Genomic DNA, 24,553 nt, shown 5'->3' on the forward strand with positions numbered 1-24,553 from the left:
GCACAAACAGTGGGTTAGCATGTTTTAACATGTTTGACTTGCAGGGTTGCATTGCACATGTGCCATGATGTATGGTGCAAGCACTGTCTCAATCATGAAAGACAGAGATGGCTATTTTTTCATAAATTATTGATTGTTCTTGGATCACTAATGTACTTCAGATGTACTTACCAATCAGTAGTCCATTTCCATATCCCCCATTCTGGAAGCGCTCATTGATGATGGAGTGCCTGAAGATTTTGACATTATGAGCACTCCACTGACGAACATCCCCAGAAGCTCACTATTCCTTGTACTTTTATTAAGTGGGTGTGCTTCCTATTGTGGTACAGGTGTAATGTTGCAGCAGGAGGCACAAGTTGCACATGTGTACAATCCATTGTCCCCAAGACATGTGGGAAGCCAGCTGAGGCATAAAGGCCTTGCTTGGTGTCCAGTTGTTGATGCTCTGTCTGGGATAACGTGATGCACTGGGGTGTCAAGCTGATGATGGCATCCAGGACGGAGGGTAGTAATGCCGAAAAAGATGGCTGTGAGAATCCTGCCAATGTCTGGGGTGGTCTGGAATGACCTAGATGCCAGCATGTGGAGGACTGACATCAGCTTGACCTGCAGAGGGGTGTTGGTGCACCTCTGTGATGTTGGCTGCAGACTTGGTGCAATCTTGTTAAGGAGCTTGTAATAGGTGATGACCTCCTCTTCCCTGAGGTCAATGAGGGTAGTCCTCTGGCGATACATACGCTCCCTTCCCCTGCGCTGCCTGCTTGGTGGTGGTCTTCTCGCTGCTCCTAGCTAAAGTATTAGCACCTCTATGGCATAGTTGAGCTTGCCAAAGTGCTTTGTGTATGTTCTATGTATATACCAGTGCAAATATTGCCAATGTGCAGGAATTTTGATGCATTTATGGCTCTGTGCTTCGCTTGCCAACAATGTGTCACTTTTCCATAAACGTGTAAATGTCACTGTGTTGTTTCTGCATTGAATTTTAGGAAGGAACGCCTACCTCCTTGCATATGATAATAGTTGTATGACACAGCAGGTTCAGGTACGGAGAAAATACAGACACAGGCCTCTGAAAAGTGGCAATTTGTGCCTAATGAGTTGCTTTGTAAATATGAAGCAACAAATGCACTGCTGGAGCGTAGAAAACAATGATGCAATGGCTGTTTAAGCTCCTTGTAAATAGGCCCCTCTGTGTTTTGACAAAATGGGTATGGTATAAATGAGCGTAACCTGGACCATTGTTGTTTGCACACATTGTGATATATCATTTTAGCACATGACATTATCCAATTTTATCAGTATGCTCAGACCAATACACTGAAGATAGGCAAGGCTTAATTTGTCAAATAAGGAGTGCCGGTGCCTGAGCCCAGGGTCTAAATGAGACAAAAGATGGGCTAAGAGCACCAAGATAAAATTTGTGCCCATTTGCAAACCAGATAGCTGACATTTGTCCCAGATTATTAAATCAGGCCTATTTTGAACTTGGCACACCTTGTATAGGTATTTTGAAAAGTTATGGGAGATATTTGTATTTGCTGCAGGCAATATTTATGGTAATATCAGAGAAAACAACAGAAAAATGTGCCCACCTGGCCATTAAACATTCCCATAAACTGCTAAAAAACAGCCCACGCAATGACCTATTAGACCAGTCCATCAGGCACTCGCAGATTACCGTTTAAGGCAGTTCGACCCTGCAGAAGCCCACGTCTCCTGCAAATAATGTCAGCATGTGGAATACCAAGGCTGGTATCCTTAAATTCACCTTAGGCTTCTACTCACTACCAGAAACTCCTAGCCCATTTATCTCACTCTTGCAGGTGCCTGCCTTCTTCCTTTGTCACAGTTTTCTCCTTCCTCCTTTCTAATATGTGTGTTTTCTCTCTCTTGCTCTCTGTAAATATCTGATACGGAAAAATACGTTTTGGTTCCGAAGTATAAATGCTGTGCATCCAACCAGTAACTACCAGCTCGAAATTAAACACTTCTGATAGCTCCATGGCTCTGGACGTTATTACAGTAAAAGCAAGTAGAAATAATAAGAGGGTAACCCAAGAAGAGTATGCGTAGTATGTCAAAGGTTCTACTCAGGAACAGAGGAAGGCAGCCATGCATCTAAGCAAGTAGTACTCCAGACAGTCTAAAAGGGACTACCTAAAACAGAACAAGGCTGAACAGACATAGGTGTGACTTGACCAAGTTGACATGGCGGCAACCGAGGGAGAGACCTAGCTATAACAGAAGTATGTTTGAGAAGCCTACAAAGAAGCAGACATAAAGCAACCCAAGATCCGATCTCAAAACTACGGTAATCAGGATGAGAGTCCATGCCAGAAAGGGAGACACGTCAACATAGGATTCAACCCAGGGAAAATGGGGAGGGAACTAAAGTTTACCGTAATACGTCTGTGAGGCCTTCTCAGAAGCAGTTTTAGGGCAAGTTGGTGAGGCGGGCGGGATGCTACAGTAGTAGGTCTAACAGGCCTAGCCAGAAAGGGAATTAGGGCAACCCAAAAGGGGAGCAAGAAGCTACTACCTCTGTGAGGCCTAACCAGAAACAAAGTGAGGACAGCCACAATGTGTGCTCTAGCCACCCAATCACCACCAGCAGGACTTTGAGGGATATGTACAAAGAGGTACCAATAATGCCTAGTTGGCTGGACAACTGAGTAACTAACCTGCTTAATGGGTTATTTGGATCTCTGCTGGACTAACAGAAATGCTGAGAAACAGGTTTTCTGGCACTTAGCCCTTCCCAGGCCACAACAGTCAAGAAGAAGGAAGCCACCCCCTGAAGATGTCTTCAACCTCTTCGCCCTTCACCTGAATGCCTGATTTGGGCTGGGCAACCTAAGCAAAAGGGCTGAATACTGCACTTTTAATATGCAACTGTGTAGGAAGTTAACTCACAAGTAACTCCGTTAAAGTAAGTCTCCGGACACGAAGTTGTGGGGAATATAAATGCTATGATTAATAACGGGTCCACGGCAGGCACAGACACGTACGTACAGGACGAAGACCCAAGTGCCAGTGCCCGCCCGGAGATCTAGAACCTCAGCAAGGTTCCACCCGCTTAACGATAAAAGAACTTAAGAATAAAAAAAGTAAACATTGTGCTAGAGTACAATAAAATGTAACATAATAATTATAATAATGTACGCATACACATATGTAAAATATTACATTATGCGCGCTACACAAACACGCATATACTACATCATCTTCCTCCTTTACAACAAAACAACTAAAAAGGAAGAAGAGCGAAGGAAAAGAAAAAGAGTTCAACCTAAGATGTAATCGTCAAACTTGGATGGAATTTTGACAAGTCTGTAACTGCACGTGTGTACAGGTTCTGCAACCAGTGACGAAGTAGCATTAGATCCATCATCATAACAAGAGTTCTCCACATGACTTGAATTGCCACAATCTTCATGACATGTCCCTCTGTCTGTTTCGACAGCGGATCCTCTATAAATATGCCACTCGAACTGGCACCGTCTTCTCTCCCTGCATCTACACGTCTGAAGATCTCTGCTTGTGGCGAGGATATAGGAATCACACAGTTTCTGTTCTACCACCCTTTACCTTCCAACAAGACAGAAGACTTCGTAACTCTGATCACTTTAACAGGTAGTGAAAATTTTGATTCTCCTTGCACACCTAATGGGGTTTTTTAATCAAAACCCAATCGTTTACATTGAATACAACATCATTCACATTTTTCCTGGTATCATAGTCATGTTTCTGAACCCTCTGTTTCTCATAAACTCTTTGTCTCAACCCATCCAAATCTTCATTCACACTTTTGTTACATAATGAAGCCATCCAGGCCGGTATTAGTTGAGATCTTGATTTCCTACCTCTGAGAAGAACAAAAGGAGAAAAACCAGTAGTAGAGTGTGGTGTATTCAAATGACGGTGGACCCGTCGGTATCTCTTCGATCCTTCGTGATTTCACCCCACTCCTGGTACCAATGTAGGAATTTAACTCACAATTAACACTGTTAAAGTAAGTCTCCGGACACAAAGTTGTGGGGAAAATAAATGCTATATTTAATAACGGGTCCACAGCAGGCACAGACACGTACGTACAGGACGAAGACCCAAGTGCCAATTCCCACCCTCAGCAAGATTCCGCCCGCTTAACGATAAAAGAACTTAAGAATAACAAAAGCAAACATTGTGCTACAGTACAATAAAACGTAACATAATAATTACAATAATGTATGCATGCACATATGTAAAATATTACATTATGCGCGCTACACAAACACGCATATACTACATCATCTTCCTCCTTTACAACAAAACAACTAAAAAGGAAGAAGAGCGAAGGAAAAGAAAAAGAGTTCAACCTAAGATGTAATCGACAAACTTGGATGGAATTTTGACAAGTCTGTGACTGCACGTGTGTACACAAACATGCATATACTACAAACTGGTCATATTTTACCAACCTCCATAGTGCAAGACTTTAAAAGTGCTAAGTCCCAAACCCCTAACATTGTAAGCCACTTAGGCAGTTTCTATTCTGATGGACAAATCAGGTTATTACATTTCCAAACACACAATTGCTAGAAAACATTTACATGTTCAATGTTTCTGATGGCAGCTGCTCCCCAAGAGTTTGGATGTTGCAAGTGTGGAATCTACTACGCCTAGTGCTTTCTTGTCAAGTCCTAAGTATTATGAAAGATACATAAGCTTTTAAATTATATGTTGTTTCAAATGGTAATGGTAAAACACGTTTGTCTAGTTTGCCATCTGAATTCTCCCTGAGGGCGTCATATTGCTCAATGTGGCGTCGTCTTTCAGCGTTGCACAGTCACAGTCAACACCATGCCCCCTCATCCAAGGCAATACTGCTTGGGAGCCCGAGTGCGCTCCCAGACATGTTGGAAGCCATGTGACATAAAGTCACAACTCATTGGCTGTCTCCACACCTAGCGCACTACCTCACAGCAAAGGGGCGGCTCTCTTCCTGAAAGTAGCACAACCTGCAAATAGCGTCTCCTCCCCATTCTACCCTCTGATTGGTTCAAGGCTTTCTGACAGAAACACCGGCAGAATTGCCTCCTGGATATATCCATAGGTTTACTGGAGGTCTCCAAATTCCCTATTTCGAGAGGTAACCATGAAGACCTGTCTTCTACTTGCTGTCCTTCTCGGGTGCAGTTGGGCCTTTGACAGCTGTTCAACTGAGAGTGAGTATGGAAGCCTTGCATGATCAATGCCAAATGGGACACTAATGACGGGAGAGATAGTTCATTGGTTTAGCAGAGGGTTAGATAGCATTTCACCTGTCAGCCCTCCAGCTCGAATCAACTTCGGCACACAAGCGTGTGGTGTTTTTAAAGCCTGCCCGGCGAGCCCTAATAGCATTTTTGCTTCACAACGCGAATCTCCGAAGGTGGCTTTTGTTACGTTTTACTTGAACAGTAAAAACAGTGGACTTCAAAAAGGAGGTTTCCGGGGTCCCAAGGGCAATGACAAGAAAAAGCATTGGCAAAGCCAATAGGTCCCGGCAAATCGAGAACTATTGGCTTTGTCAATGTTAATGTCCTCTAGCCCTCTGCCCTGGAGCATTCTTTGCAGCTGAAATGACATCCTTGCCAACGCACCGCAGCATCAAAGGGTCTATTGATATGAGAAGAAAGTGGAAAGGAGAAAGAGGGTGGGGAGGGAAAACTGAAGAAGTGGGAGAGGAGAGGAGAAGGGTAGAAAAGAGCGATGGAGTGAGAAGAGATAATGAAGCCAGGGAAGAGTTATAGGGGAGGGGTAAGAGGGAGAGTAGAGGTTGAATGGAACCGCAAATGAAACAAGAAACAGTGTAGATATTAGTTGTGGGAGAGCAAATAATCAGGTGAGAGGTGGGTAGCAAAAGACAAGAAGAGGTGAAGTGAAGTGCTATAACAAGAAAAAAAATAGTGTAAGGGGTGGAGAAAAGGGGAGTGGATTTAGGTAAAATGGAGGGCAGGTTGAAGAGGGAGGAAGGCAGTGTGCAATATAGGAGAAGAAAACGGACAATGGGATGCAGGCAGGAGGGAGGAGGATTGGAAGGTTGAATAAAAGATGAAGTGGGAGAAAAGAGGGGGTGGAGACGAGGAGACAGAAAAGTGAGATGAGAAAAGGGGGAGTATGGAGGGAGAGTGAAGTGGATAGGGAAGCAGTGGAAAGCAGGAGGGGAGCTTAGAGGGCAGTCGGAGAAGGCAAAATTAAGCGGGAAGTTGAGACAGTAAATGCGAGATGGTGGAGATGAGAGAGGGAGGTGAATACGAGTAAAGTTCGGTTGAGAAAGAATACGGAGGATAGCTGAGTATGTGAATGAGGAGTGGTGAATTGGAGGAGGTGTTTGATAGAGCACGGAGGTTCAGGCTGGAAATGGGAGAAGTGGAGAAGATAGAGGCGAGAGTAGGAAAGGAGGGAAGTATGCTGACTGAGTGGCGAAACAAGGGGAATTAGGGTAATGGAGGGAAGAAGATGAAGAAGAAAGGAAGAGGAGGGCTGCGGGGTAGCGGTGATGAAAGGGCGAGAGGAAAATATAGGAACTTTCCACAAAGATAACAGCAGGGGAAAGGAGGGAGAGATTAAAGTCGATCGGTAGTGTGAGGTGGAGCAATGCTGGAGAGAGTGGAGAATGAGGAGGGACGATAATCGAAATAGGAAAAAGTTGACAGAGGGGTGCGGGAAGAGGGGACAGACTTGCTGGAGGTCACGATAACCAAGATGGGAGAGAGGAGCAGGGGAAAGGAAGGCGAAGAGCTGGGTACAGAAGATTAAAGGTTGGGAAGAAAAAACATGAAATTACAGGAGGGAATGTAAGTGGAATAGGGCGACAGTAGAGGAGTAGGAAGGGATGATGATAGAGGAGGTAAAAAAGGCGAAAGTACATTAAAGAGGAAAGAAGTGAAGGAGTTATAAGACTGGGTGGTAACTAGAGAAGAAGGTGTAAAAGTGAGGGCCGAAAGGAGGGTGACAGAACGGGTGATAGAAAGGTGTTAAGGATCGGGGAGCAGAAGTGAAGTGTAAATAAAGGACGAATGGGAGATGTTGGATAGAGAAGACCGAAGGGAGAAGGGGTGCGGGCGGAGGAGGAGAAAGGAGTTGTACAAAAATTGAAACAAAACAGAGAAAAAATTGAGTGTTACGTTAACAACTTTATTGCTCACTCTATGAGCTTCAAAAGGGCCTCTTGGTTCCACAGACTGAACGGTTAAAGCAAAAAAGCTGACTTCCACATCAGAGGGAGGAGGGGTGAGTAATTCCAGAGGAAAAGTGGTGGGATCAAGGGGAGAAGAGAGGCAATGGGTAATACAATGAGAAACAACAAATCAAATCAAATCATTAACATTTATAAAGCGCGCTACTCACCCGTGCGGGTCTCAAGGCGCTAGGGGAAAGGGGGGGGTTACTGCTGCTCGAAAAGCCAGGTTTTTAGGAGTCTCCGGAATGCGGAGTGGTCCTGGGTGGTCCTGAGGCTGGTGGGGAGGGAGTTCCAGGTCTTGGCTGCCAGGAAGGAGAAAGACCTCCCACCCGCCGTGGAGCGGCGGATGCGAGGGACGGCAGCGCGCGCGAGGCCAGAGGAACGGAGGAGGCGGGTGGGGACGTAGAAGCTGAGGCGTCGGTTGAGGTATTCCGGTCCCTTGTTGTGGAGGGCTTTGTGTGCGTGGGTGAGAAGTCGAAAGGTGATCCTTTTGCTGACTGGGAGCCAATGCAGGTGTCCCAGGTGTTCGGAGATGTGGCTGTTGCGGGGTACGTCGAGGATGAGGCGGGCCGAGGCGTTTTGAATGCGTTGCAGGCGATTTTGGAGTTTGGTGGTGGTCACAGCATAGAGGGTGTTGCCGTAGTCCAGGCGGCTCGTGACGAGGGCATGGGTCACGGTCTTTCTAGTGTCGGTGGGGATCCAGCGGAAGATCTTGCGGAGCATGCGGAGGGTGAGGAAGCAGGCGGAGGACACGGCGTTGACTTGCTTGGTCATGGTGAGAAGGGGGTCCAAGATGAAGCCGAGGTTGCGGGCGTGGTCTGTGGGGGTCGGTGCGGTGCCGAGGGCCGTGGGCCACCAGGAGTCGTCCCAGGCGGACGGGGTGTTGCCGAGGATGAGGACTTCCGTTTTGTCAGAGTTCAGCTTTAGGCGGCTGAGCCTCATCCAATCTGCGACGTCCTTCATACCCTCTTGTAGGTTGGTCTTGGCGCTGGCGGGGTCCTTGGTGAGGGAGAGTATAAGTTGGGTGTCGTCGGCGTAGGAGGTGATGATGATGTCGTGCTTGCGTACGATGTTGGCGAGGGGGCTCATGTAGACATTGAAGAGTGTCGGGCTGAGCGATGAGCCTTGGGGTACGCCGCAGATGATCTTGGTGGGGTCTGAGCGAAACGGTGGGAGGTAAACTCTTTGGGAACGGTTTGAGAGGAAGGAGGCGATCCAGTCCAGGGCCTGGCCTTGGATCCCGGTGGAGCGGAGGCGGGTGATTAGGGTGCGGTGACAGATGGTGTCGAAGGCCGCCGAGAGGTCGAGGAGGATGAGGGCGACTGTTTCACTGTTGTCCATCAGGGTTCTGATGTCGTCTGTGACTGAGATTAGGGCGGTTTCCGTGCTGTGGTTGGTTCGGAATCCGGTTTGTGAAGGGTCGAGCAGGTTGTTGTTTTCCAGGAAGGTGGTCAGCTGTTTGTTGACGGTCTTCTCTATTACCTTGGCTGGGAAAGGCAGGAGAGAGATGGGGCGGAAGTTTTTCAGGTCGCTCGGGTCAGCCGTAGGTTTCTTTAGGAGGGCGTTGACTTCGGCGTGTTTCCAGCATTCGGGGAAGGTAGCAGAAGAAAAAGAAGAATTGATGACGGCCTGGAGGTGCGGGGCGATGATGTCGTCGGCTTTATTAAAGATGAAGTGAGGGCAGGGGTCCAAAGGGGCGCCGGAGTGGATAGAGTTCATGATGGATTTGGTTTCTTCAGTGTTGATGTGGGTCCAGTTGTTGAGGGTGAAGGCCGGGGGTGCGGGTTCGGTGATGTTAGGTTGGGTCTGGTGTCCGAAGCTGTCGTGGAGGTCGCTGATCTTGCGGTGGAAGAAGGTGGTGAGGGATCGCACAAATCCTGTGAGGGTGTGATGGCGTTTGCGTTGGCGTTGGAGAACTCCTTGACGATGCTGAAAAGTTCGCTGCTGTTGTGGCTGTTTTTGTCCAGTCTGTCGGTGAAAAGGTTCCTTTTGGCAGCGCGGATCAGGTGGTGGTGTTCGCGGGTAGCGTTCTTGAGGGTGGTCATGTTGTCAGCAGTGTGGTCCTTGCGCCAGGCCTTCTCGAGGGTGCAACAAGTTTTCTTTGATTCTTTGAGGGTGTCAGAGAACCAGAGAGGTTTTTTGGTGTTGGTCTGTCGATGCGTGCGTTTGAGGGGAGCAAGGTTGTCTGCGCAGTTGGAGATCCAGTTTGTGAGGCTGAGGGCTGCGTCGTTGGGGTTGGTGGTGAGGGTGGGTTGGTTGGCGGCGAGTGCGGAGAGGAGTTGCTCTTCGGGGATCTTGTTCCACTGTCGACGAGGGATGGGCTGAGTGCGGAGGTGGCGGGTCTCGCGTCGGAATGTGAAGTGGACACAGCTGTGGTCGGTCCAGTGTAGAGCAGAGGTGTAAGAAGTAAAGAAGACAGGGGTATAGATAGTTCTTGGAAGAGGTCTGAGAGGGGGGAGTAAGAGAGGTGTGTGTGACAGAATGTGAGTAAGGTGACAGGAAAATACAAGGATGAAGGGGAGAGCAGCAAGCACAAGAGAAAGCTGAGGTGAGGCGCTCCAAGTGGACCACATTCAACGGAGAAAAGGCATTCCTAGTTTGTAAACTCAAAGAAAGGCTGTGCCACTTACTGGTCGAGCAGACAGATACAGTGAGACTAAGGCCCATATTTGAAGGAAAATGACAGAGAGCAACACTGCCAAAATTGGCAGCACCACTCTACGTCATTTTCACAACTCAGGGATTCGCCATATTTAATTGAATACGGCGCACCTCTGTGTTGTCCCCTGCGCTGGCGCTAAATTGAGCAGCCTTGCGGCAATGCAGGCATATTTGCACCATCATGCAAGGATGTCTGCATTGAGGGGGTTGATTGCTTATGTGTGGGAAGGTGTCCCTTCCTGCACATAATCAATCACTAATGGTAATTTGGCACTTCTGTGTGTGCTGCAGAACTTCCCACACATAAACAATCATGTCTGGCATTTTGCTCTTTCTATGCGTGCTGCAGAATGCAAAAGCAAAAAACAAGTATTCCTCCTCGTTGAGCCTTGCTTATGCCACCCCTGCTGGTGGCATTAGCTTTTGGCACTGCCTCAGATTTACAAAAACTCATAAATCTGGGGCAGTGTCAAAATGCAATGGGTGTTGCTGTGGCATGTCCACAGCAACACCCATTGCACGCTCCTTTGACGCAAAGGGCTGCATGTGAAAGGGTCATATTCACAAGGTGGCATTAAGCCACAAAAAGTGGCTAAACACCACCTTGTAAATACGGCGCAGGGCATTGCGCCTCTGGAGCTTCATGAAAAGTAATGCTCCGGTGGTGGTAGGGGCTCATAAATATGATACATACAGTGCACAGATTTACATATTCTGGGCAGTACCATACCTGTCACTGGAGAGGCTAACATTCCATAATGTGGCGATGTTTGTAATGCCCATAGGGTCTTGTGCACCATGACGGTAAGCAGGAACCTGGTGGAGGGACAGTGCTGCTCCTGAACTTCAGGCTCTGGTTCTAGGACATGTGAGGAGAGAAGAACGCAATGGTCTTGCTCAGACATTTGCAGAAGCATCAGAGCATAGACCGCATTGGGGTGGGGGGACAAATGGAGCAAAGAGGGAGGGGATATTACCTGTAGCAACCTAAGCCGGGGCAACTAGCTGCCCTGGGCCATTACCCTCAGCAAAAAGCAAACATAAGGGGAAGGCATCGACTGCTGCAGTGGGGGAACTGGTGATGAGGCAGGGCAGACGGAACTGGGAGCAGGAATTGTAGCCGTTGAGGTGGGAGGTAAAGTGACAGGGCGGAAGAGCCGGCATCAAGCATTACTAGCAGCATGGAGGAGAGCGTGCAGCCAGTGACTGCAAGAAAAACAAGCAATGATGGGCGGAGGGGGCAAGCAAGGAAGGGCCAAGCAGCCATGAGGAGTGGGCAGACAGAAAATGGTATGCTGGTAATAAATGGTTTTCTTTAATTGTGTGATATCTTCTACAGAAAAGCAGAAAACATGAAATACAGCACTAAAAACACTTAGGCCAATAGAATGAAATGAAAACGGAGTGTGCAAGTTGAAACCACATTACCTGTAATCATTTCAGCTTTGAGTGTGTAGAGCAATAAGGCAACACAGAAACAATGTGACAGAAAAAACAGACACTGGCTGAAAGACACAGGAACACATACACACCAACAGTGCCTCATATTCACAAATGCCTGTATAAAGATGCTTAGATATACACTTCTATACAATCACAGACACATGTAAAGCCAACCACTCAAAAATACACACCCATGCACAGATAGAGTCATTCACACATCCACGTGCAGCCACCTCGATACAAACATCCATGCAAACATGCACACACACAGGTTCATTCACAAGGATGGAGACACACACACATAAAAAAATGCATACAAATTAGTTATGGCACAGTTATCAGCCAAGACAGGAAGGTGTGGCTTCTCGTGTCTGTGTGCACTTTTAAAACCTCTTCCCTCTGCGGAGTGAGCCTTTCCAGTGTGCAAGGCAAAATTTCCTAAAGTGGGGAGCAGTGCTGCGGCCACAGCTAAATACAGAGCAATGCTATGTATGCAGGTACACTCAGGTATATGTGCACACACTATTTGTCACTGAAGGCCTGTTTCATATTTCATGAAACATTGTCCCGCTCGCATCATTTGAATGACTGTATTTGAACTGAGATCAGGGACCTACATGAATATCACTACTCAACGTCTGACATCTGACCTCTGTCTTTGAATGCACAGCAGATGTGAAGAGAAAAGAACAAGATTTACAGGCCTGTTTGAGTTCTGAGCAAGTAAAAACAAGAGGGCTAGGGTGATGTTCTCTACAAAAAAGAAAAAAGAGTTCTTAAAACATATCCTAAAATGAGAGCAGCGAAAAGCTAGTAGTAAGTGGGCCCTGGTCTTGGGGAGGGCTTAACACAGAACAAGGCATGGTGCATGCCTGCCATGAACAAATGGGGAGAAAGAATAGGAGAGTGACGATGGAGCCTGCAAATAGGAAGCCTATGGGTGGGCAGAAGCCCACAAAGGGCTAGATTTACAAGGCCCTAGCGCCTCCTTGTGCCACATAAGCGTAATTCTTTTTACGCTAATGTGGCTCAACAAGGCAAAAATTGCTGTGCCATACACAAAGTGGCGCAATGCATGCATTGCATCACTCTGCGACCCCTTCTGCCACATTATACCTGTGCCAGGCAAAATGTATGAAAGGGGGTTGTTCCGGCGTTAGGAGGCCCGCAAAAATGGGGCAATGAAATCTACAAGATTTCATTGCCCCATTTTTGGTGTAATTTTGTAATGTCTGCTCAAAGGAAGCGTTAAAAGGACGCACCCGTTGAAATCAAAAGGCCTCCTTGCACTTTGCTGCACTAGCGTCAAACTTTTTGATGCTACTGCAGCATAGCGCCACAATAACATTAACTTTTTTTACTCTTTTGGCCTAACGTGCAGCATGGTGCGCCGTATTATAAATACAGCGCACCCATAGTATCATTATGGGGCATTGGGGGGCACAAGGAATCTGGCGCATCAATACTGGTGCTCCAGATTCCTGTAACTCTGGGCCATAGTATATAAAACATGTCTCTTTGAGACAGCACATGTGCTCTTTAGAGCAGAGACCTAAAAAGTACTGAAGCTTTCTTAGCCCCTTTAAAGAGATCGCTCAAATTAATACCCTTTAGCAAATCCACTAGTCAAAGGGTTTTTATTTTGGTACAAAGTAACATTGAATTATCAGAAATGCTAAAATATGTAAATGTTAACATTTATTCAATAATATATGCTTACCATAGTCCTTTATGTGTTTCTGTTTCATATCAAACGGTGTATTTTTCTTTTTTGAATAATGGACCTTTTTTGAGGAAAATAGCACTTTTCTTATAAGAGCACATATTTGTTCTTTCTTGAAATTATTTATTTATCAACACCATTTTACATGGGGTGTTTTGACTGTGAAAAGTTGGACGGTACAACTGAATGCCAATATTCTTAGTGGAAATATCCTCAAACCAAAGTATTATTATTATTATTATTATTATTATTATTACTATTATTATTATGATAATGATGATGATGTCTATTATTTTTATAATTATTATTATGTGTTTGGGGCCCTCTTTTAATGCAAAAGAGGTTTGTCCTAAAGAAGTGGGAAGACCAACTCACTTAAGTCTTCTACGGGGCGACTTAGTTATTTCTGTGAGATCATTTCCACATTTATGTTCAGTTATACTGAAACAGCTGCACATATAGCTCTTGCTGTCATTTAACCCGCTTTTCTGTTGACAGCCTCAGTAGAGAGACCAAAGATTGAATGATCACAGATTTGGAATTGAGCTTCCACCTGCTTGGGGAGCATATGCATGTGTGCTGCTATTGGTCATGTAAGTTTATACTGAGCTTTTCACATTTTATTTTTGGGAAACTAAATAAGCCACTTTTTAACCGCTTCCAAATGCGAGGGATGGGATGGTGGGGTGGGTACAAGGTGATTTAAAATCAAATCAAATGTAGAAATCCTTAGTAGAGACGATCAGAGAGCTTTGAGGTGAGAACCAGTGCAGGATATCAGCCTTCTAACCATGACCAATAAAGGTGTGACTGTCATGTCCCAGAGGTTGACTTTTTATTTGTAGCTGAGTACGTGTGATCATGAACAGCCTTGAAATTAAGGGAGAAGGTACCACTGTTGGCATTTTCATGGAATGTGCATCCGCAGTGATTGGTGTGACCTGCCCAACTGGACTCTGGTGGGAGCAACTTTTATTCAGGTCATTGACGAAGACAACAGATCCTAGGTTTAAAGTACTTAAACATATTTTTTAGAAATCAACTCAGCAAAACCTAATAGCTGCCTCTTTCATAACTTTTCTTTTGGGTTGGGCTGTGAACGTGAATGCTGCATATTTCTCTCATGAGAGACTGCAATTAAAATTTCTGAAACACCATCTTAATAATAACTAGGTGTGGACTGCAAGTATCGGGGAGTCTGTAATGGTTTACTATTTGTTGCGAACAACAAGACAATTAAAACATTTTCATTGAGTTTATACGGTTCGTTTTTCGCCCAGTGAAGTGTGTGAAAATTATATGTAATTTGACTCAATACCTGATTAGGTCTGACATGGCATCACAGCCTCATGGCCCTTACATTATTAACAGAAAAAGAGCTTTAAGAAGCACTATTGATAAAAGAGTTTGGCTCTGCCCAAGTGTTCATTTACTTGAGTACAGGTTTTAGTTGGGCAGAAGATGTGTGCTTCTGGTGTACAAAGGTGAATGTACTTCTCTTTTTGTCTTGTGGGAAAGCTTACACTGAATGCAGCAAGACTGGGTTGGTTAAGATGACTAGTCACTGATAAAGGCTACAGATCTGATCTCTATATTATGAAAAGTTACAACTAAGGCAGTAGGTCTTATTTACTGTAAAAGGCTTATGTTAAAATTAATAGACATTTGAGGATAATTTGTAATTACACTGTGTAAAAGTTTGTAGAAAGGTATTTTTTACAGGAACTCTCACAGATTACCTTAGTAAGCCAGGGTTTTGGTTTTGGTTAACTGCCACATGCAGACTCTCACAGTAGAAGATTTGCACTTGGAGAATTCATGTTATGCCATTTTAGAAAGGACTGAATATTGTATTACCAACCATAGTAATAAACAAAATCATTGTCAGAGTGAACCACAAATGTCACTAAATGAACCTGTGCTTGCCCTCTGATATATTGGCACAAAAGTAGTCAGGTTTAGCTCGGAGGCAATGTATAAAGTATTTATGCAGCACTCAAACATTAATAAATTGACAACACAAGAGGAGTCTCAAATCAATTTAGGAAAATAGAGAATATTTTAATTAATAAATGACACCAAAACAACAAAAATCCAGTAAGTAGAACTGGAGATTTGATTTTTTCATAGTATAAGCTGAAAATAGCCCTAAAAAGCTAAAAGTGTCAATGCGGTCATCTGATCACGTTAGACCAGGTCTGTTTGATTTTTTCCTTTTTGCAGGGTCATCTCCAATCTTTTTGCCTCCTTCCTCCTATTTTTTCTGACCTGTTGTGTTGGCTTTTGAATTCTGAGGACTTTACCACTGCTAACCAGTGCTAAAGTGCATATGCTCTCTGTGTAAATTGTATTGTAGATTGGTTTATCCATGATTGGCATGTTTGATTTACTAATAAGTCCCTAGAAAAGTGCACTAGAGGTGCCCAGGGCCTGTAAATCAACTGCTACTAGTGGGCCTGCAGCACTGGTTGTGCCACCCACATTAGTGGCCCTGTAAACATGGCTCATGTTAGACCTGACAGCCTTAGGGTGGTCACCCCTAACATTTTGCCTGCCTCCCTCCACTTTTTAGATACTGATTTTGCTGTTTTTTTACACTCTGCGCACTTTACCAATGCTAACTAGTGCTAAAGTGCATATGCTCGCTCCCTTTAAACATGGTAAAATTGACTCTTACCAAATTGGACTATTTAATTTACTTATAAGGTACTGTTAGAAATGGGGTCTTTGGTTGACAGTCAGGTTGCCCCCTGTTCAAGCAAGGACTCTCACTCTAGTCAGGGTAAAAGAGAATCACCCTCAGCTAACCCCTGCTTACCCCCTTGGTAGCTTGGCAGAGCAGTAGGCTTAACTTCAGAGTGCTAGGTGTAAAGTATTTGTACCAACACACACAGTAACTCAATGAAAACACTACAAAATGACACCATTTTAGAACAATAGGAAGTATGTATCTAAACAAAACAAGACCAAAATGAAAAAAATCCGACATACACATATCAAGTTATGAATTTTTAAAGATTAAACTCAAAAATAGCGCTTCGAAACACAAAGGGGGTGATTCTGACCACGGCGGTCGCCGCCCGCCAAGCGGTTCCCGCCGAAAGACCGCTCCGCGGTCAAAAGACCGCGGCGGTCATTCTGGCTTTCCCACTGGGCCGGCGGGGGACCGCCGAAAGTCCGCCCGTCAGCCCAGCGGGAAACACCCTTCCCACGAGGACGCCGGCTCAGAATGGAGCCGGCGGAGTGGGAAGGTGCGACGGGTGCAGTTGCACCCGTCGCGAATTTCAGTGTCTGCAAAGCAGACACTGAAATTCTTCGTGGGGCCCTCTTACGGGGGCCCCTGCAGTGCCCATGCCATTGGCATGGGCACTGCAGGGGCCCCCAGGGGCCCCGCGGCACCCCCTACCGCCATCCTGTTCCTGGCGGGAGAACCGCCAGGAACCGGATGGCGGTAGGGGGTGTCAGAATCCCCATGGCGGCGGAGCGCGCTCCGCCGCCATGGAGGATTCTCAAGGTCCGTTTCTGGCCGCGGCTGAACCGCCGCGGTCAGAATGCCCAGCGGTGCACCGCCAGCCTGTTGGCGGTGCTACCGCTGACCTCCGCCATGGCGGTAATTACCGCCAGGGTCAGAATGACCCCCAAAATGCTTCGATGAGGTGTTAACACGGCGTCGTGACGGAGTCGTTCCCAAGAAGCCGACACCAGCGGCGCTGGGCACGGAGTCGCGTAGACCCCCAAGTACAGAACCTTTGGTGTAGAGTGAAAACAAGCTGATGCGCAAAGTCGGGGATCGCGGCGTCTGTGCGAAATGTGGAATCTGCGCACTTCGAGTGGGTCGGTCACGACGTTGTGCGGTGACTTCCACGGAGTTGCGGACTTCAGCGGGGCTGCAGCGGCGTCAGGCCTGCGAAGGTCGTCGCGTTCCAGCGAAGATCACAGAGTCGGGTGCAGGCAGCGTCACCGGATTCAGCAGCGGCGGCGGTCCAAAGTCGTACGAAGTCGATTTCCTTGGATTTCTACCAGCTTTCCTTTCAAGGGCCCAGGGACTGGATAGGGCACCACTTGTCAGAGCAGGAGTCTCTCCAGAGACTCCAGGTGCTGGCAGAGAGACGTCTTTGCTGTCCCTGAGACTTCAAACAACAGGAGGCAAGCTCTAAATCAAGCCCTTGGAGATTTCTTCACAGGATGGAAGGCACACAAAGTCCAGTCTTTGCCCTCTTACTCTGGCAGAAGCAGCAACTGCAGGGTAGCTCCACAAAGCACAGGCAGGGCAGCTCTTCTTCCTCAGCTCTTCAGCCCTTCTCCAGGCAGAGGTTCCTCTTGTTTCCAGAAGTGTTCTAAAGTCTTTGGTTTTGGGTGCCCTTCTTATACCTAATTTCTCCTTTGAAGTAGGCCTACTTCAAAGTAAAGTCTCTTTTGAATGTGAAATCCTGCCTTGCCCAGGCCAGGCCCCAGACACTCACCAGGGGGTCGGAGACAGCATTGTGTGAGGACAGGCACAGCCCTTTCAGGTGTAAGTGACCACTCCTCCCCTCCCTCCTAGCACAGATGGCTCATCAGGAAATGCAGACTACACCCCCCAGCTCCTTTTGTGTCACTGTCTAGTCTGAGGTGCAACCAGCCCAACTGTCAAACTGACCCAGACAGGGAATCCACAAACAGGCAGAGTCACAGAAATGGTATAAGAAAGAAAATGCTCACTTTCTAGAAGTGCCATTTTCAAACACACAATCTTAAAATCAACTTTACTAAAAGATGTATTTTTAAATTGTGAACTCAGAGACCCCAAACTCCACATGGCCATCTGCTCCCAAAGGGGATCTACACTTTAATCAGATTTAAAGGTAGCCCCCATGTTAACATATGAGAGGGACAGGCCTTGCAACAGTGAAAAACGAATTTAGCAATATTTCACTGTCAGGACATTAAAAACACATTACTATATGTCCTACCTTAACCATCCACTGCACCCTGCCCTGGGGGCTACCTAGGGCCTACCTAGGGGTGCCTTACATGTAAGAAACGGGAAGGTTTGGGCCTGGCAAGTGGGTACATTTGCCAAGTCGAATTTACAGTTAAAACTGCACACACAGACACTGCAGTGGCAGGTCTGAGACATGATTACAGAGCTACGAATGTGGGTGGCACAACAAGTGCTGCAGGCCTACTGGTAGCATTTGATTTACAGGCCCTGGCACCTCTAGTGCACTTTACTAGGGACTTACTAGTAAATCAAATATGCCAATCATGGATAAACCAATCAGATACAATTTACGCAGAGAGCATATGCACTTTAGCACTGGTTAGCAGTGGTAAAGTGCTCAGAGTTCAAAAGCCAACAGCAACAGGTCAGAAGAAATTAGGAGGCAGGAGGCAAAAAGATTGGGGATGACCCTGCATAAGCAAAACAAAGTCCAACAGGTACTAGTAGAGTGCACTATGTGTGCCCAGGGCCTGTAGAATAAATGCTACTAGTGGGCCTCCAGCACTGATTGTGCCACCCACTCATGTAGCCCCTTAACCTTGTCTCAGGCCTGCCATTGCAAGGCCTGTGTGTGCAGTTTCACTGCCAATTCGACTTGCCATTTACAAGTACTTGCCAAGAGTAAACCTCCCCTTTTGCTACATATAAGACACCCCTAAGGTATGCCCTAGGTAACCCATAGGGCAGGGTGCTGTGTAGGCAAAAGGCAGGACATGTACTTATGTAGATTACATGTCCTGGTAGTGTACAACTCACTTACTCCCCTACACTGCTGTGAGGCCTGCTCCCTTCATAGGCTAGCATTGGGGCTGCCCTCATACATTGTTTGAGTGGTAGTTGCTGATCTGAAAGGAGTAGGAAGGTCATATATAATGATGATATAAAATCCTGCTGACTGGTGAAGTTGGATTTAATATTACTATTTTAGAAATGCCACTTTTAGAAAGTGACCATTTCTCTGCACTTAAATCTTTCTGTGCCTTACAATCCACGTCTGGCTGGGTTTAGCTGACAGCTCCTTGTGCATTCACTCAGACACACCCCAAACACAGCATACTCAGCCTCACTTGCATACATCTGCATTTTGAATGGGTCTTCCTGGGCTGGGAGGGTGTAGGGCCTGCCTTCACACAAAGGACTACCACACCCCCTACTGGGTCCCTGGCAGACTGGATTGAACTGAAAGGGGACCTGGTGCACTTCTAAGCCACTCTTTGAAGTCTACCCCACTTCCAAGGCAAATTTGGGTATATAAACAGGGCCTTTGCCCCTACCAACTCAGACACTTCCTGTAGAAGAGACCTGTAGCCAGAACCTGCATCCTGCCAAGAAGAACTGCCTGGCTGCCCAAAGGACTCATCTGACTGCTTTCTGTGAAGGACTGCTGCCTTGCTCTTGACCTGCTGCCTTGCTGCTCTCTGTCTGAGGTGAAGAAGTGCTCTCCAAGGGCTTGGATAGAACTTGCCTCCTGTTCCCTGAAGTCTAAGGACCAAAAAGACTTCATCTCTTCAAGAAGGACTCCTTGTGTGGCGAACTTCAACGCCTGCCAGAAACAACGCACAGCCTGCCCCACGGTGAACGCACGCTGAACCGGAATGATGCAGCCTGACTTTGCAACGAGAAGATAAACGCAGCGCCAGCGTAGCGATCGGAAATTCGACGCACGGCCCACTGGATCAATGCACAGCTGACCCAGAACGACACAGCCTGACTTCCAGAGAGGAATTGACGCAGTGCCTGCCGTGTGGGAGAAAAATTTACGCAAGGCCCACTGGATCGACTTTGTCCTGCCAGCGCAGGAAATCCACGCACCGTCCACGAGGCGTCTGAAAACCCCGCAACCCGAAGAGGATCCATGACGGAGTGCAGGAAATCGATGCACAGCCGTCCCTGCATGAAAACTAAATGATGCATTGCCGTGTGCGGCCTGAGAAATCAAAGCACACCCCTTTGTTTCCACACTTCTCCTCCTCTGCGGTTTCTTGCGGAGGTTTTTCACGTGAACCAGGTACTTTGTGCTTCAAAGAGACTTTATTTGCTTTAAAAAGACCTACAACACTTTATATCACTTTTCAGTGATATCTTAACATTTACTTATTACATTTTAACCGTTTTGACCTGCATTTATCCAGATAAATATGATATATTTTTCTAAACACTGCGTGTTGTATTTTTGTGGTGCTATATTGTGTTATTGTATGATTTATTGCACAAATACTTTACACATTGCCTTCTATGTTAAGCCTGACTGCTCAGTGCCAAGCTACCAGAGGGTGCGCACAGGATAATTTGGATTGTGTGTGACTTACCCTGACTTGAGTGAGGGTCCTTGCTTGGACGGGGGTAACCTGACTGCCAACCAAAGACCCTATTTCTAACAGCTCAGACCTGGCACTGCAGTGTCTGTGTGTGCGGTTTTAAACTGCCAATTCGACTTTGCAAGTGTACCCACATGCCAGCCCTAAACCTTCCCTTTTCTTACATGTGAGACACCCCTAAGGTAGGCTCTAGGTAGCCCCTTGGGCAGGGTGCAGTGTATGTTTAAGGTAGGACATATACTAATGTTTTGTATATGTCCTGACAGTGAAATACTGCCAAATTTGTTTTTCTCTGTTACAAGGCGTATCTCTCTCATAGGTTAACATGGGGACTGCCTTTAAATATGATTAAAATGTAGATTCCCTTTGGGAGCAGTTAGACAAGCGGAGTTTGGGATCTCTGAACTTACAATTTAAAAATACATCTTTTAGTAAAGTTGGTTTTGAGATTGTGTGTTTCAAAATGCCACATTTAGAAAGTAGACATTTTCTTGCTTAAACCATTCTGTGAGTCTGCATGTTTGTGGATTCCCTGTCTGGGTTAGTTTGACAGTTGGACTCTTTGGACCTCTCTCTAGACAGTGAAACAAAGAGAGCTGGGGTGTAGCCTGCAAATCATGATGAGCCATCTGTGCTAGGCGGGAGGAGAGGAGTGGTCACTCACACCTGCCTGCTCTCACGCAATGCAGTCTCCAACCACCTGGTGTGTGTCTGGGGCCTGGCCTGGGCAAGGCAGAATCTCACAAACTAGACTTTTGTAGGCCTACTTCAAAGGCAGAAAGGGGTATAACAAGTGCGCTCAAAGCCCTCAAAATTTAGATCACTTCTGGAATCAAGAGGAACCTCTGCCAAGGAAAAGAGCTGAAGAGCTGAGGACAAGTGCAGCCCTGCCTGTGACTGTGCTTTGTGGAGCTATCCTGCAGTTCCTGCTTCTGCCTGTGAAAGGGGACAAAGACTGGACTTTGTTGTGCATTCCTGCTTGTGAAGAATGTCCAAGGGTTTGAACTGAGCTTGCCTCCTGTTGTTGAAGTCTCAGGGCCATCAAAGACTTCCCCTGCCAGCAACTGGACTCTCTGCTGAGACACCTGCCCTGTCAAGTGGTGCCCTATCCAATTCCTGGGCCTTGAAAGGTGAAGCTGGCAGACCAAGACTGAAAATCCATGCACAGACCGCCACACGGGTAAATTTTCGATGCACCTTCTGTGACGCGGCTGATAAAGGAGGTGCCGCCGGCTTCCCGACTGAAATCAATGCTCCACCTGCATCGCGGCAATGTGGCTGGAGAAACGACATGCACCACCCACTAATGGAGGCTGATAAAAACGGAAACCCCACGCAGCGCGGTTTTATGTTACCGTGCAACCAGATTTTCAATGCAACATCGCTGGGCGCGGAAAAGCAACTCAAAGCCTGCCCGGACCCGCAGTGTCTGTCCGGATCGACGCATCACTCTCTTGCGGGAGAAGAAAAATGATGCACGCTGACCGGACCGGAGGAGGAACGATGCACAGTCTCGCTTGTGGGTGAGAAATCGATGCATTGCTGGCCTTTTCTGATGCATACTCGCCCATGCGGCTTTATTTTGATGATACTGGGTACTTTTGCACGCTAACAGTGTTCTCACTGTTTTCTAAAGGATTTAAGACTGTTCTTCTTTAAAAATTTATAACTTGACTGGTGTATGTTGGATTTTTGGCGTTTTGGTCTTGTTTTGTTTAGATACATATTGTCTATTTTTCTAAACCTGTGTTGTGTCATTTTGTAGTGTTTTCACTGAGTTACTGTGTGTGTTGGTACAAATACTTTACACATTGCTTTTGAAGTTATGCCTGCCTGCTTGTGCCAATCTACCAAAGGAGTGAGGGGTGGGTTAACTGAGGGTGATTCTCCTTTACCCTGACTAGAGTGAGGATCCTTGATCAAAAACAATGCCAACAAGGAAGATATTCATAGGATTTGGGCGCTCACAGTGAGTCCATCAAATAACAACACATTGTGTTCATGGCACGGTGCTTTCGACAAGAGGATCTCCCTCAATCCTCCAATGTTTCTGGAGAAACAAAATAGAATAAGAACAGGTGTCGTAGCACTCGTGACACATGAATAACTTCTAATTTTATATCACGAGTGCTAGAGTGAGGATCCTTGCTTGGACAGGGGGTAACCTGACTGCCAATCAAAGACCTCATTTCTAACAAGGTCTAATCAAAATTTAATGCTGACCACGATGGAAAGCAGGTAGGATGCTGGAACCTGATTTGTCCTGGGAGACTTTACTTTTTGACTTAGAAATTTGCATGGAGAAAAATGTGGTCGTAGACAAGTCGTCAGCAGGGCAAGCTACAAACTAGATCCATCATTGGGCCCAATGACTAAGGGTTTCTGAAGAGTGTGCTCCAGTGCAGTCATTGATAGGGATTGTCAGTGTAAATCGAGTGCTGCTCAACATCGAGACCGGTAAGGCCATCATTTGGTCACTTCTCTGCATCATTGATTGGTAGCTGCTCGGCTAAGAAGGCTGTTGGCATCGAATCTGGTGAGGCTTGCAGCACTCTGATCACAACCAAGGGTCTGAGACCTTGGGGACAGTAATTGGGGTTCATGAATCACTCCCACAGAGGTCAACGGCGGGGAGCAGGTTAGACCCAATTGGGTCTGGACAGAGCTGGAAGCAGAAAAGGGCTCTGGACCTTGCTGTGTCCCTGTAGGTCAAATAGGCCAGTCAACTGACCACTGGGGTCACTTTTGGGGTCGTTGGTACAAGGCAAGCAGGTCCAATCTTACTTCAGGTTCTTCAGACAGCTGGGCAGTCCTTCAGATTTACAAAGGTCCAGGAGCCTTCTGAGAGATATGTAGCATCCACTGTTATGCCCAATGTCGGCCTGTGAGTGGAGGTCAAGCCTTTTTCCACCCCCTTAACCAGTTATGGCCAGTTTCTCTTCCCCCACAAAGTTTGGTGCCAGCCTGATTAGAGAGACAAAGGAAAGGCAGGTTCATGTGTAAGCTGCATCTGCTATTGATATGGTAGGCCTCCTTTGAAATTTCGGGTAGGGGCTTGGTGCAGCCCAGGCTGTCCTGCCCAGGAAAGCACCCCACTCCCCATGCCCTTTGTCCACTGTCTGGGAGTGGTACAGTTAACACACCAGGGGACACATCAGGGGTCAGGTGACACTGGACACTGGCAGAAAGGCACATTTGGCTTAGGCTGGAAAATGACAACTCTCTAAAACTGTCATTTCCAAAATAGTAATAGTGATAGTAATATAGAATCCGACTTTACGATTAAATTGCATTTTAAATTACTAGTCAAATAAATCCTTGAATAATGTTTCCACCTGCTCCCAAACTGGAGCTAAGCATCATAAAGGGTTATAATGTAACCCAGTGTTTTCATATGGAGAGCCAGCTTTGTCACTTTGGTGGTTTTTCACTGCCAAGACACGCAAAACTTTAATTTTACATGGCCTATTTTTTAACTACTATGTATTGTACTCTATGGAAATTTAGGGCCTACCTTAGGGGTGACTTATATGTATTAAAAAGGAAGTTTTAAGCCTGCCAAGAGGTTTATATGGCGAGGCTGAAATGACATTTCAAAACTAACACACAAGCAGCAAGGGCAGGTCTAGAGATATGTTTTACAGTGCTATTTTAGTAGGTGGCACAATGAGTGGTGCATCACTTAAGTTATAGGCTGTTGGTATATGGAGTACCATATGCCACAGAATTTTAAGTAAATGAAATGAGCCAATCAGGTGTTGCCAATTTTACCATACTTACAAGGGAGGACACAATCACTTTGCCACTGATTAGGAGGAGTAAAGTGTTCAGAGTCTTAAGCTATATTAGGGTATGTAGTTTTGAAGAGCACACTGTCACAGGAGGGTATTCTGGCACTGAGCAGGTGTGAGTTTAGCAAAGTTAAGGCCTAATGAGACCACTTCACAAGTCAGGTCATCAACTTCCCCCGGCATTAAAGAAGTTATGTGCAGAGGCAATTTGTTCCAAACTTTAAAAGTGATGTAGGAGAAGGATTGACAGAAGGATGTGGTTTTTCGTATGTGTGGAATACATGCAAGTAGAAGTCTGGATGCGCAGAAGTTTTTAGACTCAGCTAGTTGGTAGCTGCTTGCTGTTAAGGACCATTGTGTACAGTGCAAATACTTAAAAGGGCTTTTGGTCAGCCAAGTCACTGATTGACTTTTTTTGTCAAT

At 46.3% G+C, this 24,553-nt stretch overlaps 1 protein-coding gene across 3 annotated transcripts in view; it reads left to right on the top strand.

The window, feature by feature from the left end:
- The first annotated feature begins 5,020 nt into the window (after positions 1 to 5,020).
- The window catches only part of ENDOU (endonuclease, poly(U) specific), a 468,374-nt gene continuing 448,841 nt past the window's right edge, over positions 5,021 to 24,553 (top strand). The window contains exon 1 of one of the 3 annotated variants that reach the window (XM_069231037.1): positions 5,021 to 5,210. In XM_069231037.1, coding sequence (XP_069087138.1) covers positions 5,141 to 5,210 — 70 coding nt within the window. In that variant the 5' untranslated portion in view covers positions 5,021 to 5,140. The remainder of the gene's footprint in view (positions 5,211 to 24,553) is intronic. The other 2 variants (XM_069231036.1, XM_069231035.1) reach the window with 2 other exon arrangements.

The sequence above is a fragment of the Pleurodeles waltl genome, chromosome 4_2 (genome assembly GCF_031143425.1).
Source record: "Pleurodeles waltl isolate 20211129_DDA chromosome 4_2, aPleWal1.hap1.20221129, whole genome shotgun sequence".
NCBI classification, from domain to species: domain Eukaryota; kingdom Metazoa; phylum Chordata; class Amphibia; order Caudata; family Salamandridae; genus Pleurodeles; species Pleurodeles waltl.